This window comes from Carassius gibelio, chromosome B4, assembly GCF_023724105.1.
Source record: "Carassius gibelio isolate Cgi1373 ecotype wild population from Czech Republic chromosome B4, carGib1.2-hapl.c, whole genome shotgun sequence".
In the NCBI taxonomy this organism is placed as follows: domain Eukaryota; kingdom Metazoa; phylum Chordata; class Actinopteri; order Cypriniformes; family Cyprinidae; genus Carassius; species Carassius gibelio.
The window spans coordinates 23,864,445-23,877,402 of record NC_068399.1 but is presented as its reverse complement, the minus strand read 5'-3'; the positions used below and the strand labels follow the sequence as shown (position 1 = coordinate 23,877,402).

At 42.2% G+C, this 12,958-nt stretch overlaps 1 protein-coding gene across 2 annotated transcripts in view; it reads left to right on the top strand.

Annotated features, from left to right (window-relative positions):
* Positions 1–12,958, top strand: part of LOC127956739 (forkhead box protein P2) — a 101,268-nt gene that overhangs the window by 63,169 nt on the left and 25,141 nt on the right. For both annotated transcript variants that reach the window (XM_052554909.1, XM_052554910.1), the window contains 4 exons: positions 6,647–6,784; positions 8,205–8,294; positions 10,541–10,721; positions 11,432–11,645. In XM_052554909.1, coding sequence (XP_052410869.1) covers positions 6,647–6,784; positions 8,205–8,294; positions 10,541–10,721; positions 11,432–11,645 — 623 coding nt within the window. The remainder of the gene's footprint in view (positions 1–6,646; positions 6,785–8,204; positions 8,295–10,540; positions 10,722–11,431; positions 11,646–12,958) is intronic.

The following is a 12,958-nucleotide window of genomic DNA, read 5'->3' as shown; positions in this document are numbered from 1 at the left end:
CAAAAGCAATTCTTCTCTTAAAACTTGTTTTATTTGAGCTCTAAAGTTGTTTTAAATCTTAGTTTTTACAGTTGTTTTAGGGTTTATGGAGGTACATTGTCATAGCAACAGTTCTAAACATGGATATAACTTTACACAGGTTAGAAAGCAGTTTTTCACACTAAAATAATGTTAACACACATCTTGTTCTCGTCTTTGGAGCTGTAATATTGAAACCATTTACAGTGGTTCCATTCATCTCCAATGGAATATTCCTTTATATATCTTTTCTCTTTGATAGCTATTCTTTTAAATGCTTACAAAAACTCAATTCAGATCATGTGCGTTTACTTAGACATGCCAAGTAACAAGCATTTTGAAAAATGACTTATTTGGATAAAAAAAGTAAACGCCTGCTTGTTCCCTGACACTGATGAATCCGCCCCTTTCCCTGTCCAGGAAAGGCAGGGAAAGTGATCCATAGATCATGGCGTATAAATTATTTACTACACGAGCATCTAAGTGCTGCAGCTCACGGTTTTAATTACTTGTATTAGTGTCTAAAGCCTGTCGGCTGACTAATTCTATCCAGTGCTTCATCTCGCGCTTTTGACGCATTCAGAAGCCGCTTTTCCACATTTGCGTAATGTGACAGGTCTATTATTACCCCGTAAGCCCAGAGGAGAAGTCAATAAACACCTATTTCTTCCTCGTAAATCCTTGTGCCTTCTTCATGCTGCTTACAAGGATTTCCCAAGGCACACAACAGTCCTCTCGCGTCGTACCGCCTCTCCCTCCGAGTGGCAATATCTCCTGTGCATTTTATACACTGACATTTAAAACACAAATAAAAAGCGAGAGGACGAAAGGGAAGGGGGATTACAGAAAGCTTGCGCGACTGGCAATTGTGTCTCCTGCCCTCCCAATCAGCCCAGCTGCCATTCTCCAACTATAAGCTACATGCGGGTTTGTTTGTTTGGCTCTGTGTGCCGCCCAGGCATCTCGTCCTGATGGAATGATGGGCATTTAACTGTGTGAAAACACATGTTAGCAATACTGAATACTGACGAAACAGCAGTTAGAAGATAACAGGAGGATGCTGAACAAACAGAGGCATGTGGGTGTCTTACAACAGGCTGTTGTGGTGATATATTACAGCTGTTTAGGTGTCAGGAAGGTATTTAAAGAGGAAGAGTTGACCTCTGACCTGTTGACGGTGTAGGCTCAGAGAGCAATATCTCAGCATTTACAAGTTTAAATAACCAAACAAAGCAATTTCAGCTCACTAGCATGCAATTACGGTACACTTTACAGCATTTGCGTCCACAACAGAAACATACAGTTTGTTTTAAACCCAACCAGCTTTGCTAATGTAACTTTTTCACAACCAAACATTCTTCCAGAGGCTTCCTCGTTCCTGCGTTTGGGAAGGATGGCTGAGCGGCTCGTTGCTCGCATGTTTTCCAAGTCGAGAGAGAAGTAGCAGATAGCTCAACCCAATCACTTCCTGAGCAGTGAGCCATCCTCAGAGTGTCGCCGATTTAAAGGTCACCAACACACAGCTCATCTGAGCATCAGACTCCTGCGCCATGTTCCTTAAAATTCATCTACTCAGACCGCCAACTGGAACCGTGCACAAAGCCGGCAGAATTTATAAAAGGAGACTCGTGCCCTTATATTAACATTGATTATTAACAGTATTCACCCAACAGTAGGGTTGTGCACCTTTCAGACGAGAATTTGGAAGGCCTTTTAAATTCAGTTGATTGGAAGTGAATTTGAATTGAGGTCGAAAACAGTGCAGAATTGCAATTTGAATTTGAATGTAAGAAAGAATTGTAAAAACAAAAACAAAAAAAATTGACATTCAAATAAATCAATAACACTGTAACTTAAGTAGAGTAGCAAGCAATGGATGGCAGGTAAAATTTGAATCTAAATTCAAGACTTTAAATCAAAAGAAAGGAAGGAAAGAAAGGAGGGAACCACATTATGTACATCCAGCAACTAACCACGAATCATAGGAAACACAAGGGATATTTATACAGGCTGGGTTAATGAGGGTAACAAGAAGACAAAATATAACTGGGAAAACAATCAAGGGGAACCAATGAAAAAGGAACTACAAAACTGGCACAGGAAACAGAACAGAATTACAATTTAAAAGTGATGGAAAGTTTTGGTAAAAGTTTAAAAAGCACTGAATTTGGAAGTTTATAGGCCTCATTGGGTTGAGGGTTTGCCTAGAAAGCACTTTCTGAGCATTCCAGTTAAAATTCCATTTCAGCTTTCTCTGAGGTATGACCAATTCAGTTCAAATTCCAAGTTTATCAAAGTTCAGCCACTCCAAAACGAAGGAGGAGGGGGAAGAAACTGTATTTGCAGATTTGTGATCTTTAGTAACCAGGAAAGCATCCTTCTTTACCCCGGATACCTGAACTGGTGGGCAGCATCTGTAAATTGCAAGGGATTCGGTTTGCAGGGGCTCACATTGCAATGCAAAGGAAACTGAAGCACAACCCTTAGGCAAGAACCAGTGGAATGGTGGGAGTGAGGGAAAAAAATAGTGCCATTGCACCGCTTTGATGTAGAAGCAACAACTGTACCTTCTGACAGAAGATGCATGGGAGTAATAAACCAGTTCCAGCAGCCCTTACCCATGCAGTCTGATTACTCTGGCCAGGGTGTTAATTGGATCCTAACTGGCAGATCTGATACGTGTAGCCCGGTGGTGGGAAGTCTTTCCAAGTGATGAACTATAATTCAGCGAGCTGCTTGAAGCTTGTGTAATTTACTTTGTGTCACTTGACGAGGAGAGCGATCCAACAGCTTCCCTATTACCTGCAACATCACAAAGCTTTCAAGAGAGGGAAGAGGAGGGGGGCGATCCGGAGTGAGTGAGAGAGACAGATTTCCCTCTAACTGCCACACGATGCTTCTTTTCATATATGTTAAGAAACATATTTGAGGAAAAACAAAGGAAGACAACTTTCAGACTCATGTAGACTTCGTTCTCATCTTACAAACTCTTGAAGATCACATTTGGTTCATTTTCTTTGAGCGGTTTTATGGCACAAGCTCTCCTCTTCTGCTCGTAGTTCCCTTTGGAAAGCACATTAGGCTTAACTTCCTGTAGTATGCATTTGATCCCTCCCTACAATGACAAAAATGAAAGTGTTGTTATCTAATTCTGTGTGAAAGATCCATTGTATCCCTGTTAGCTCTAATGCAGGCCACATCCACTCTATCATCATCTGAAGTGCATTACACTTCCCATACTGTTTAGCTGAACTGTAAAATAAATTGATTTAGGAAAACATTCCTGTAATCTACTTAACTCCGATCCCAGAGAACATCCACATTGATCTTTTAATCCAAACGATCACTGTGTATGTATGTTAGCGTGTTTCAGGTTTAGGTTAGCGTAAGTATGTGTTTATATTGTCAATGACTTACAAATCAGTGAGTGTGCGTATTGGATGTCCCAAAATAAAGCAACTCCATCAATAAACCCTTGACTGTGAAACCATTTATTACTGACTGAATTAGCAATCCTAGCTTTACCAAAGTGGAAAGGTCAGGATCTTTTCCGAAGTCTAAGAAAAGACCCATTCCTTGAGAACGAGAGAAATTGGTGAACATAAGTATCTCTGGCTAGTGGTTTTCTAAAGTGGTGGCCCCCAAGATTCAACACATTCAGCCTGAATCATCTAATTCAGAAACTTTTTTCATTTAGCTAGTTTGCATTTATATTAATTATAGTTATTTAACATGGCTCTCTCAGCCATTCTTGTTGGAAATACACCAATGGGACAATTTATGTGTTTTCAGGTAGGCTCAAGTCTTGCGCTTTTCATTCTTATGATATGGAGTTGACCATTGAGACCCATTTTGGCGTAGCCAAAGCCCAGTAATGATTTGCTTGTTCTTCAGGAGGGCCACTGATGTTTTCTCATCACTGACCAATTTAAAGCTATTTGCTCTGCTCTCTCATAGATGCTGAGCCTCATGGCTCTAAAGAGCAGGTCAATGGAGATCAGCTTGTATTTGTAGTTTTCCAATAGAAATCAAAGCTTCATGGAATGCCATTTTTGGACGTGCATGTAGTTTAAAAGGAGAGTGAGAAACTGATGTCATTTGATGGTCTGTAAGTGAATTTTCTCACAGCACAAGTGCTTCAAGTGCATGCGACTGAAGTTGATGCTTTGATTCATGAAGAATGCCATTATCTGCTAGGTTTTCTAGCACTCGTTGGGTTGCATCATTGCTTCTCACAGTCATATTCTTCATCTGGCATCCTGCAAGGGAAAAGACCCATTGTCTGTGACTGTTTATGGCTCGACCCTTCAACAAACGCTCATTAATTATGCCCCGTCTTGGTGAAATCATTTCGGGGAGAAGCAATTCAGCCTCTGTTCCTTTCAATTCACCCAGCTTGTCAATCATCGCCCCCCGCAGTATCCAGCGGAATGGAGGTGTTATATTCCACCAATTATCATGTCATATACTCGAAAATGTAAATGAACGTGTGTGTAAAATTAAATTTATGGGTTGTCAGTGAAGAATAAGAACCAGGAGAGCAATTACTTATCTGCTTTCATCTTTCAAGCTCTGATATAACATGCAGAAAATGCTGGCGTTAAATGCTGGAATTAGCATTGTGCGCGACTCGGAAGTAAGTGGGCAGAAACTTCAACTTTGTCTCTTCTTTTTTTGTTTGGAAAAACGATGAAATGATGATGCGTATCATCCATCGATCTGCTAAAAAGCTAATGAGAGGCTGAGGGGCATATCCTAATTCCATTTTATTTCAAGTCGCCTTTGAATTTCGAGTCTCTCTTTGGCAAGTTCAAGGCGAAAATATAACACACAGTCAGCTTTGGTAAAAATAAATAAACTTAGCGAATTGTTCTGAAATGTACATGTTTATTGTACTCGCTGAGCCACAGTGCAGGCGAGGTGATCGTTTGTTATTCAGTCTGTAGCTCATTTAAATATACAAATAATGAGCATAATGAGAACATCTCCTCTTGTTTTTTCATGCTTTGGTCTTTATATTGTCATTTAGGCCGGCACAGAACCCTGGCTGAACCTGGGGGTAATTACACATCACAAATGTGTCTTAAGGTTTAATAACATTGAAGGTGTAAGCATACATTTGCATAATTACATGCAGCTGTTTAATTTGTGACTTTTTTGCTTTGTTCCTTTTTTTTTTTTTTGATACCTCCTCCCTTGTCACACCTTTTCTCCCCAAAGAAAGGCAGACAGAAAGAAAGTGTATTTGTGTATGTGCTTCCCTCCATGGTGGTGATGCTCATTGAGTTTGGGGCCAGTATAATGAAGAATGGTGCTTGGATTTGTTTGAATATGAATATGAGTGGGGATGGAGTGTGACCTTCAGCTCTGCTACTCAGTTCATCAGGATTAGTCAAGCTCGGCGCTCAGGAGCGCTAATGCATAATGACTTCTAAAATGAAAAATGTGTAGTGACCATGCAAATGTCTCTGCTAATCAAAGAGGGGAACCTGAGCTGGGCCGAGCCAGGAGACTAAAACAAGGACGTGTCAAGGCCCTGAGAGCTCAGACGTACGGAAAGCAATCAAGCAGTCTTGATTAGCTGGCGCGAAGAGTCGCTCGGACCCCTCACAACGTCTAATGGAGCCAGGCGTCTTTTTCTCAAACTCAGAAACCACAACAATAGAGATGTTTACCTGTCATGACGCCAAAGGCTCGGCTGTCTTGATGATAGACAGCATCTGTCGAAGCTGCTCTGTTGCTTCATAAAGTACAAAGAATGCCCTGAAGAGTCAGCTGTAGACAGGTGCAGCGTCCAGAAAAAAAAGAAGGGGAAAATTGTTTCGGTCTTTCTCAAATAGCATTTGTCTGGCAATTATTTTTATTCTGTTCCTTGTACAGTTTTAGACACGAGCAAAGAATCTAGCCAAATTAATGTAAATCTTACATGTTTCCAGAAATCTCGCTTGCTATATTTCAATGCTGGGTTGCGAAAATATTTTCTTTTTGTTTTGTTTTTTTTTTTAGCTGCAAAAGTTCTCTCGCACAGTTTGACAGCTGGCATTTTAATGATTCTTATCATTTAAAAAATGACATGAATTTTTAAAAATGACATCTCGTGGAAGACTTGTGCCTCTGGCTGCTTTCTTCCAAGTGTGCAACTTGGAAACTTCAATGCGCAGCGAGAGGCAGCTGGTAATTCCCCTCACCTCTGTAAAACAGAATACTTCATAGCAGCTCGGCTTCAATCAGGAGTTTCTCACAGAATTTTCAAAGCTTCAAACCCTTGCCAGCCTGAATCCATGCTACTTAGCTTAGCTGCTCCTCAACCGGCCATGTGTCCGCTTACGACCCACAGCTGGCTCTGGAGATGTGCGTCTTCCTGCCTGCCTTGTGTGTTGTACCACTAGAAATTGCCTGAGGGAGTTGAAGGGTTCAGCTAATTAAGGTCCTCCTCTATTTAAAGCGCAGCCCATTGGGAGTAGCTGACAGAAAATATATAGAGTAAGAAAGTACACATGCACTGCCAAATGACTACATATACTGCACTCGCACCATTTCCAGAGAGTTCGAGAAGTGCATGGCTTTACAGTTGAAGAGTTTTCACAAGACATGGCTAATGTGTTTTCTCCATCTCCGTCTCTCTTAGGTGCCAGTGTCTGTGGCAATGATGAGTCCACAGGTGATCACACCCCAACAGATGCAGCAAATCCTTCAACAGCAGGTCCTTTCCCCCCAACAGCTCCAAGCCCTCCTACAACAACAGCAAGCAGTCATGCTTCAGCAGGTGAACACACATAAACACACCCTCTTACTCACTGTCCCAAATGCAGTCGTGTTTTGAAATGGTAGCATACAGATCCTCTCATCTGTCCTTGACATACTTAGATCAGAGAAACAAATATGGACAGGCTTGTAATTAGTTGTTTTCAGTGGGGACGTCTTTTGGGGACAAATGGAGCACAGAAAAAAGAAAGTCCAACACGTGTTGTTTGGTTCATTAATGTAACCAGGTTTAAGCTGATTTTTCAGCAGGTGTTGTACTGTAAGGACATGAAATGATTAGGTAAAATAGCTAAAACTTTGATTGTCCGCATGAGCACCACATCATATCGAGGCATGCAAGTTAACAACTAGACCGCGTCTCTGACAAGAGTAGATTACATCTTGAAAAGTGATTTTAAAATCTCTCCAAGTGAGCTCTTCATTAAAAACATCTCCATTAACTCAGTTAGCCTTGATTATAATTAGATCTGTATAAACGGTGACGAGCGTCTTGTGCTGAAGACGTCTCCTGCTGAACGAGACGGGAGAGCTTGGCTCCTGTATTGTGATGATGAGCTTCTGAGGACAGCACTCTAAGAAGAGGAGAAGTGTGCTAAATGCATTAATTCACAATGATGAATCCTCTCCTTTGAGTGCTTCACATTCATTTTAGAATTTCACTGCCTGTCAAGGCATCAGAGAGGAAAAAATATATAGGCAATAAGATTAATTGTTCCTCTAGCGGTAATGTGCAGCCGCATAAAAGTCCATATGGAGACGCATGATGAGGGGAAGTGCTGGTCTCTTTGTCTCGACCGGAGAGAGATGTTATTTATGATGTGACATGCAGAAGCACATCCAGGCATGTCGTGTGGCCTCAGGAGCCCAGAGTCGGCTGTGAATCTGTTTGTTCTGTTGTAGCTCTGCTTTGAGGTAAGGCCACACTTCTGTGGGAAAAGGGAAATAAGTAAAATATAAATTATAAAAAGCCATGTACAACAGCTGCTTTGTTTTGTTACAGATGTAGCCTAGCAGTTGGCGTATTTGTTCTAGAAGCTGTATTTACTCCAAGCAGTTAGTGAAAGCACTTAGTTTATAGATCAAGGGAAATACATTGATATTTATATACATTTTCAAGCCATATACATCAACTGATTAGCTTTAGCCTAGCATTTAGCACATTTGCTCTGAGAGTGTTTACATTTAACACATCTGCTCCTAGTGGTGAGTGCAAATGTTCTTATAACAAACTTAACAATCACAAATAACAAACAAGAGAAACAATCACAAAGTACAATGAAATATTTTAAACCCCTAAACAATCATTTTTTGGGGCTATAAATTAGCCTAGCGGTTAGCCCATTTGTTCTAAGCATTTATACGTTTTTATGGTCTGTTGTATTCCACACATTGTAATAGAGAATATCCATGTCTTTCCACAGCAACACCTGCAAGAATATTATAAGAAACAACAGGAACAACTCCATCTACAGCTTTTGCAGCAACAGCACCCGGGAAAACAAGTGAAAGAGGTACGATAAACACCAATACATATATGTAAGAAGCAAATTGATGGTTTTCCTTGCGTTCGCCAACCACAAGCGACTTGTAAATCAGTCGGAGCTGTCATTATGCTCACAGTACCACAGAGGAAACTTCTTCTGAATGCTACCAAATGATGCAGAGAGCTAAAATTAGGCAGACAACATTGTCAGGTGTCTCAACTCCGTTCTTGTCGGCAGTTCAGAGTTAAGTTGACGGTAAAATGTGGGTTTTAACGTACCGCGCAGGGTCCATTCGCTAATGAACCACCACGGTAGGTTTGGGCCGATGAGCAAAAAAGTTTGACCGCAGCGAGCTCATAAATCAAACTGACAGTCAGACCGTAGATCCATCTAACAGACAGACAGAAGGAGACTGAGGGTTCCTGACACGCAGGAGCAGGCATCAAAAAGCGAAGTGCTCAAAAAAAAAAGGGGGGGGGGGTGGTTGGCGACAATCCAAACAAAACGTGCGGAAGCAGTTAAATTGAACAGCTAGGTATCGTGAATGGGAAATGTCCCCCGCCCCCACCAGTCTCTTCATCTAGCATCTTCTGCCATTGTCTCTCTTCAAGCAAGCCATTATGCAGGGCCTACAGAAAGCAGGACTGACCTCCCGAAGGCTTTGTTTCTGTTTGGATTTGAGAATAGATTTTTTTCAGGCCCCAGCCATCAAATATGGAATAGAAATTGCTCCCTTATTTCTCACGAGACGGCGGGGCCAATCCGCACGGCTCACTCCATTATGCAGTCTGTTTTCCAGTGAGCGCATCACAAGTTTTGCCTCTCATTCTCTTGCTCTCTCATCCCTAAACTAAAGGAGTGAGGTCTTCCTCACCGGTCTTGACTGAAGGTCTTCCTCTGGAGTCTGCTCAGTCCTACCGCTAGTGTAATTCCAAGCAAAAATTGTAAGTTTAACTTTCCTCCTGTAATGGGGGTCTTTGCTTTCTTGTCACTGAGTAGGTTGTAATGTATTCTGACAGGAGAAGAGGAAGGGGAAAGCTGATGGGAGAGAAAGAGAGAGAGAGAGCTAACAGGGTCTCAGCAGAAACTAGCTCTCCGTTTGCTAATGGACCTCTGGAGACTTTGTCCACAGAAGCAAACTTCAGTCATTTTTAAGCCAGTCCTCCTAAAAAACAGCTAATAAATTGAGTCTGTACAACATGGAAATGCAACTACTACACCATTTTACATTTCCGAACAGTCAAGACTAAAGAATGGTGTCTTGTCATTTCATCACATACAGAATTATACAACACTGAGCCTCACTTACCAACTGAATGAATTTCCATATATGAGTTTACATAAAAATGGTATTATAAACTAGTACAACATAAAATTATGTGTTGGGCATAATGTCTTTTTATCTGCAGTCGTTTCATAAATGAGGCCCAAATATTTGCTCTTTATTGATTGGATCTAGCTAATTATTGTTTAATTTAACTCAATACTAATTATTTTGTAACATTAATGTATATCTATTTTACAAGTTTATGTCCATATCATGTGACAGTTTTTGATAAATTTTCATAGCTGATGTTTTATAAATGAGATCCAATGTACAAAAATGTTTACTGTAAATACTATGAGTTTCATTTCACTTAATTAAATGCTTTGTTTTGAAGGGTTTTTTTTGTCACAAAAAGTGTTCTGTTCTCTGTTTTGTTCCGTTCACTGAGTTTTGCTAATCCTTTTCGTTCGCATCTAAACATCAGCCTTTGCCTGATTTTACAGATTTATTTTTATCTATGAAAAGATTTCAAGCACATTTGCTTTGATCACTGAAGCGCTGCATTGTTTTTCTGTGGTTTCCGCCACCGCTGCTGCTGTTGTTGTTGTTGTTTTTGTTGTTGTCTTCGCCAGCTTATGCAAGAGGCTCGACTGGCAGTAAACAGGGCTTGGAGGGGATGGTGGGGGGGTGCTGTAAATCTCTCTCCGCTTCCCTCCCTCCGTCACCCCCTCCCTGCGTCCCCATAAGCTGTAATGGACCATTAGAAATGCAAGACAGTTAACCATCAATGGCGGAAAGAGGGGGCTCCACACACCCTCCCACCCACATCTCACACACAGATTTGAGTCCACGCAAACAGGCGAAGAGAACGAGACTGCTCGGTTTCACTTGGGCCACATGTATAATCAAACACACTTTCTCGTCAATGTGTGTGATTAGTGTTTTGCGTGTATATGCTCACTCTCTCTCTCTCTCTCTCTCTCTCTCTCTCTCTATCTCACTATAGCAACAGCAACAACAGCAGCAGCAGCAGTTGGCAGCACAGCAGCTGGTATTTCAGCAGCAGCTCTTGCAAATGCAGCAACTGCAGCAGCAGCAGCATCTGCTCAACATGCAGAGGCAGGGCCTCCTCTCTCTGCCCCCCGGCCCAGGACAGCCCACCCTCCCCGGACAGACTCTGCCGCCAGGTAACATCCTCACGTGATCACCTGAGAGCATGCGTGTGTGTTTGGGTCCTCTTTTAAACTCCCCTTTTTTGTTTCTTGCTGCATTTTCCTTGCCATTTCATGATTTTCCCCTAGTTCTCTTTCTCTCTTGCCTGTGTCTGTGTGCTTGTTGTTTTCCTCTCTCCCTCTCTCTCTCTCTCTCTCTCTCTCACTCTCTCCCTCCCTCCCCTCCTTGCCTGTTGTTGTTGTTTACGGACTCGCAGTACGAGCTCAGAGCTCTGAGGAAGACGAGCTGTTGCCATTTGCTTTTTTCCTGGAACAAACACCTGGTGCTACTGTGTTTATCGAAATGGCGCTGGATGGCAATATTTTAAAAATGTCTCTTAATTGGAGTATAGCCGGGGTGACACGAAGCGGAATAGTCATTTTATCATCCAAGGGATTATATGATGATTTGATGCTGCACACAGAGGCTTGTTTATGAATGCATAATCATGTGCAGATGAGTTCCTGGTTGCTTTGCACTTTCGGATACCACAGAAACGAAGCGAGGGATGAGCGTCCAGGTCAATCTTGCACCGGTTTACCTGCAGATGCTTAAGTGTGATGCTCAAGTTTCGCAGCACAGCAGAAAAGGTTTACCTACCTTGTTAGAAAAGGGCAGATGGGAGCTCATGATGACCATTTCGTCAATGATTGTGTCTTTAAACCTGTTTGTGACTCTCTTGCAGCTGGTCTAAGCCCCGCTGAACTCCAGCAACTTTGGAAAGACGTCACCAGTAGCCACGCCATGGAGGACAATGGACTAAAACACAGCGGTCTGGACCTGAGCACCACCAACAACTCGTCCTCTACCTCCGCCAGCAACCCCAAAGCTTCTCCTCCAATCACCCATCATGGTATCTCCAACGGCCAGTCCCCGGCCCTCAACAACCGAAGAGAGAGGTACTTACACACACACTAGCTAATCGGAAGGGCACTGGTTTATCCTTCCGCTTACCCGATCACCATTGACTCCTTGAGATCCAGCTGGATTAGCCATGTAAAGTCACTTTGGAGAAAAGCGTCTTCTCTGTTTCACTCGACACTAACTCCAAATCCCTTTTCATACATATGTGATCACAAACCTCCTGATAGAGGGTCTTGTGTGCACATGAACACAAAGGCATGTTAACAAACACTAACCAAACAGCCGTTTAAACTGCTTTTCATGTGCAACACAAAAACGAAAAGAACAGTTGATGTGTTTGTCCCCATTTGCAAAGGAATATGATCATTCCTGCAGGGAGAGGGCTGTGTGTTTTTGTTTGTTTGCTCATCAATAGTTTATTAATATCTGGATAACAGTCGAAATGAGACAAAACCTCCCATGAGACAGTGCGCTATTGAACGCAGTGCCTTCCGGTATATCAAACGCATGGAGGTGCATCTTTCAGTGGCAGGAACACACAGCTCACTGTACATTAAGTATTTAATACCTCGCTTTTCTTTTGAAATTGCTTTACTGGCGCGGCTTGTCATGTAAATACAATACACTATGCCGGTGTGGCATTTCCTGAGCGTTTATACACGCAATGGCCCTTTTATACGCTCCACGGCTGCTGTAAGACATAGATTCGCATATTTCTCCATGTATTATTCAGTCTGTAGCGGTCATATGTTAGTACATAGCAACAGCCGCTGACTTCACTGGGGGTGGATGTGTTGTGTAATTGGTTTCAAGAACGTAGCGTCTTCACAGAAAGCCCTTCCTTGAGAAAGATATCTTTAGAGGCAGAGAAGAAAAAAGGAAAAAACTGAAAGAGAGAGATACAGGGAAATAATTTAAGAAATAGGTTAGACTCTTTTCTTGTGTGTTGGCGGAGTCTCTCGGGTCCCCGGTCGTTCGTAATCACGGAGTGTGTTGTGTTGTCAAAGCCAGCTGCTTTCTAAGATGTGCTTGATCGATAACGGCAAGGTAAAACAGCCGGTGAGGTTTGTGTGTGTGTGTGAGTGTATGCTGCACATAAACACATGTCGTGCTGGTCTGCTTAGCCTCACTTTCGCACATTAGCCCCTCAGCACCATTAGAAGTGGCTGTTGTAACTTACCGCAATGTCTTTTTTCACAACAGGTTGTGTCCTTAAAAATGCCCGTTCCACCGCAAATGAATCTCCTGGTGAAAATTAAAGTGCAGGGGCCGGTTTTCTGATGTTTACACAAGTTGTCCGTAATGGCTTTACAAGGTGAAAGTCTGTGGAAAAAATGTTGATGGGCGA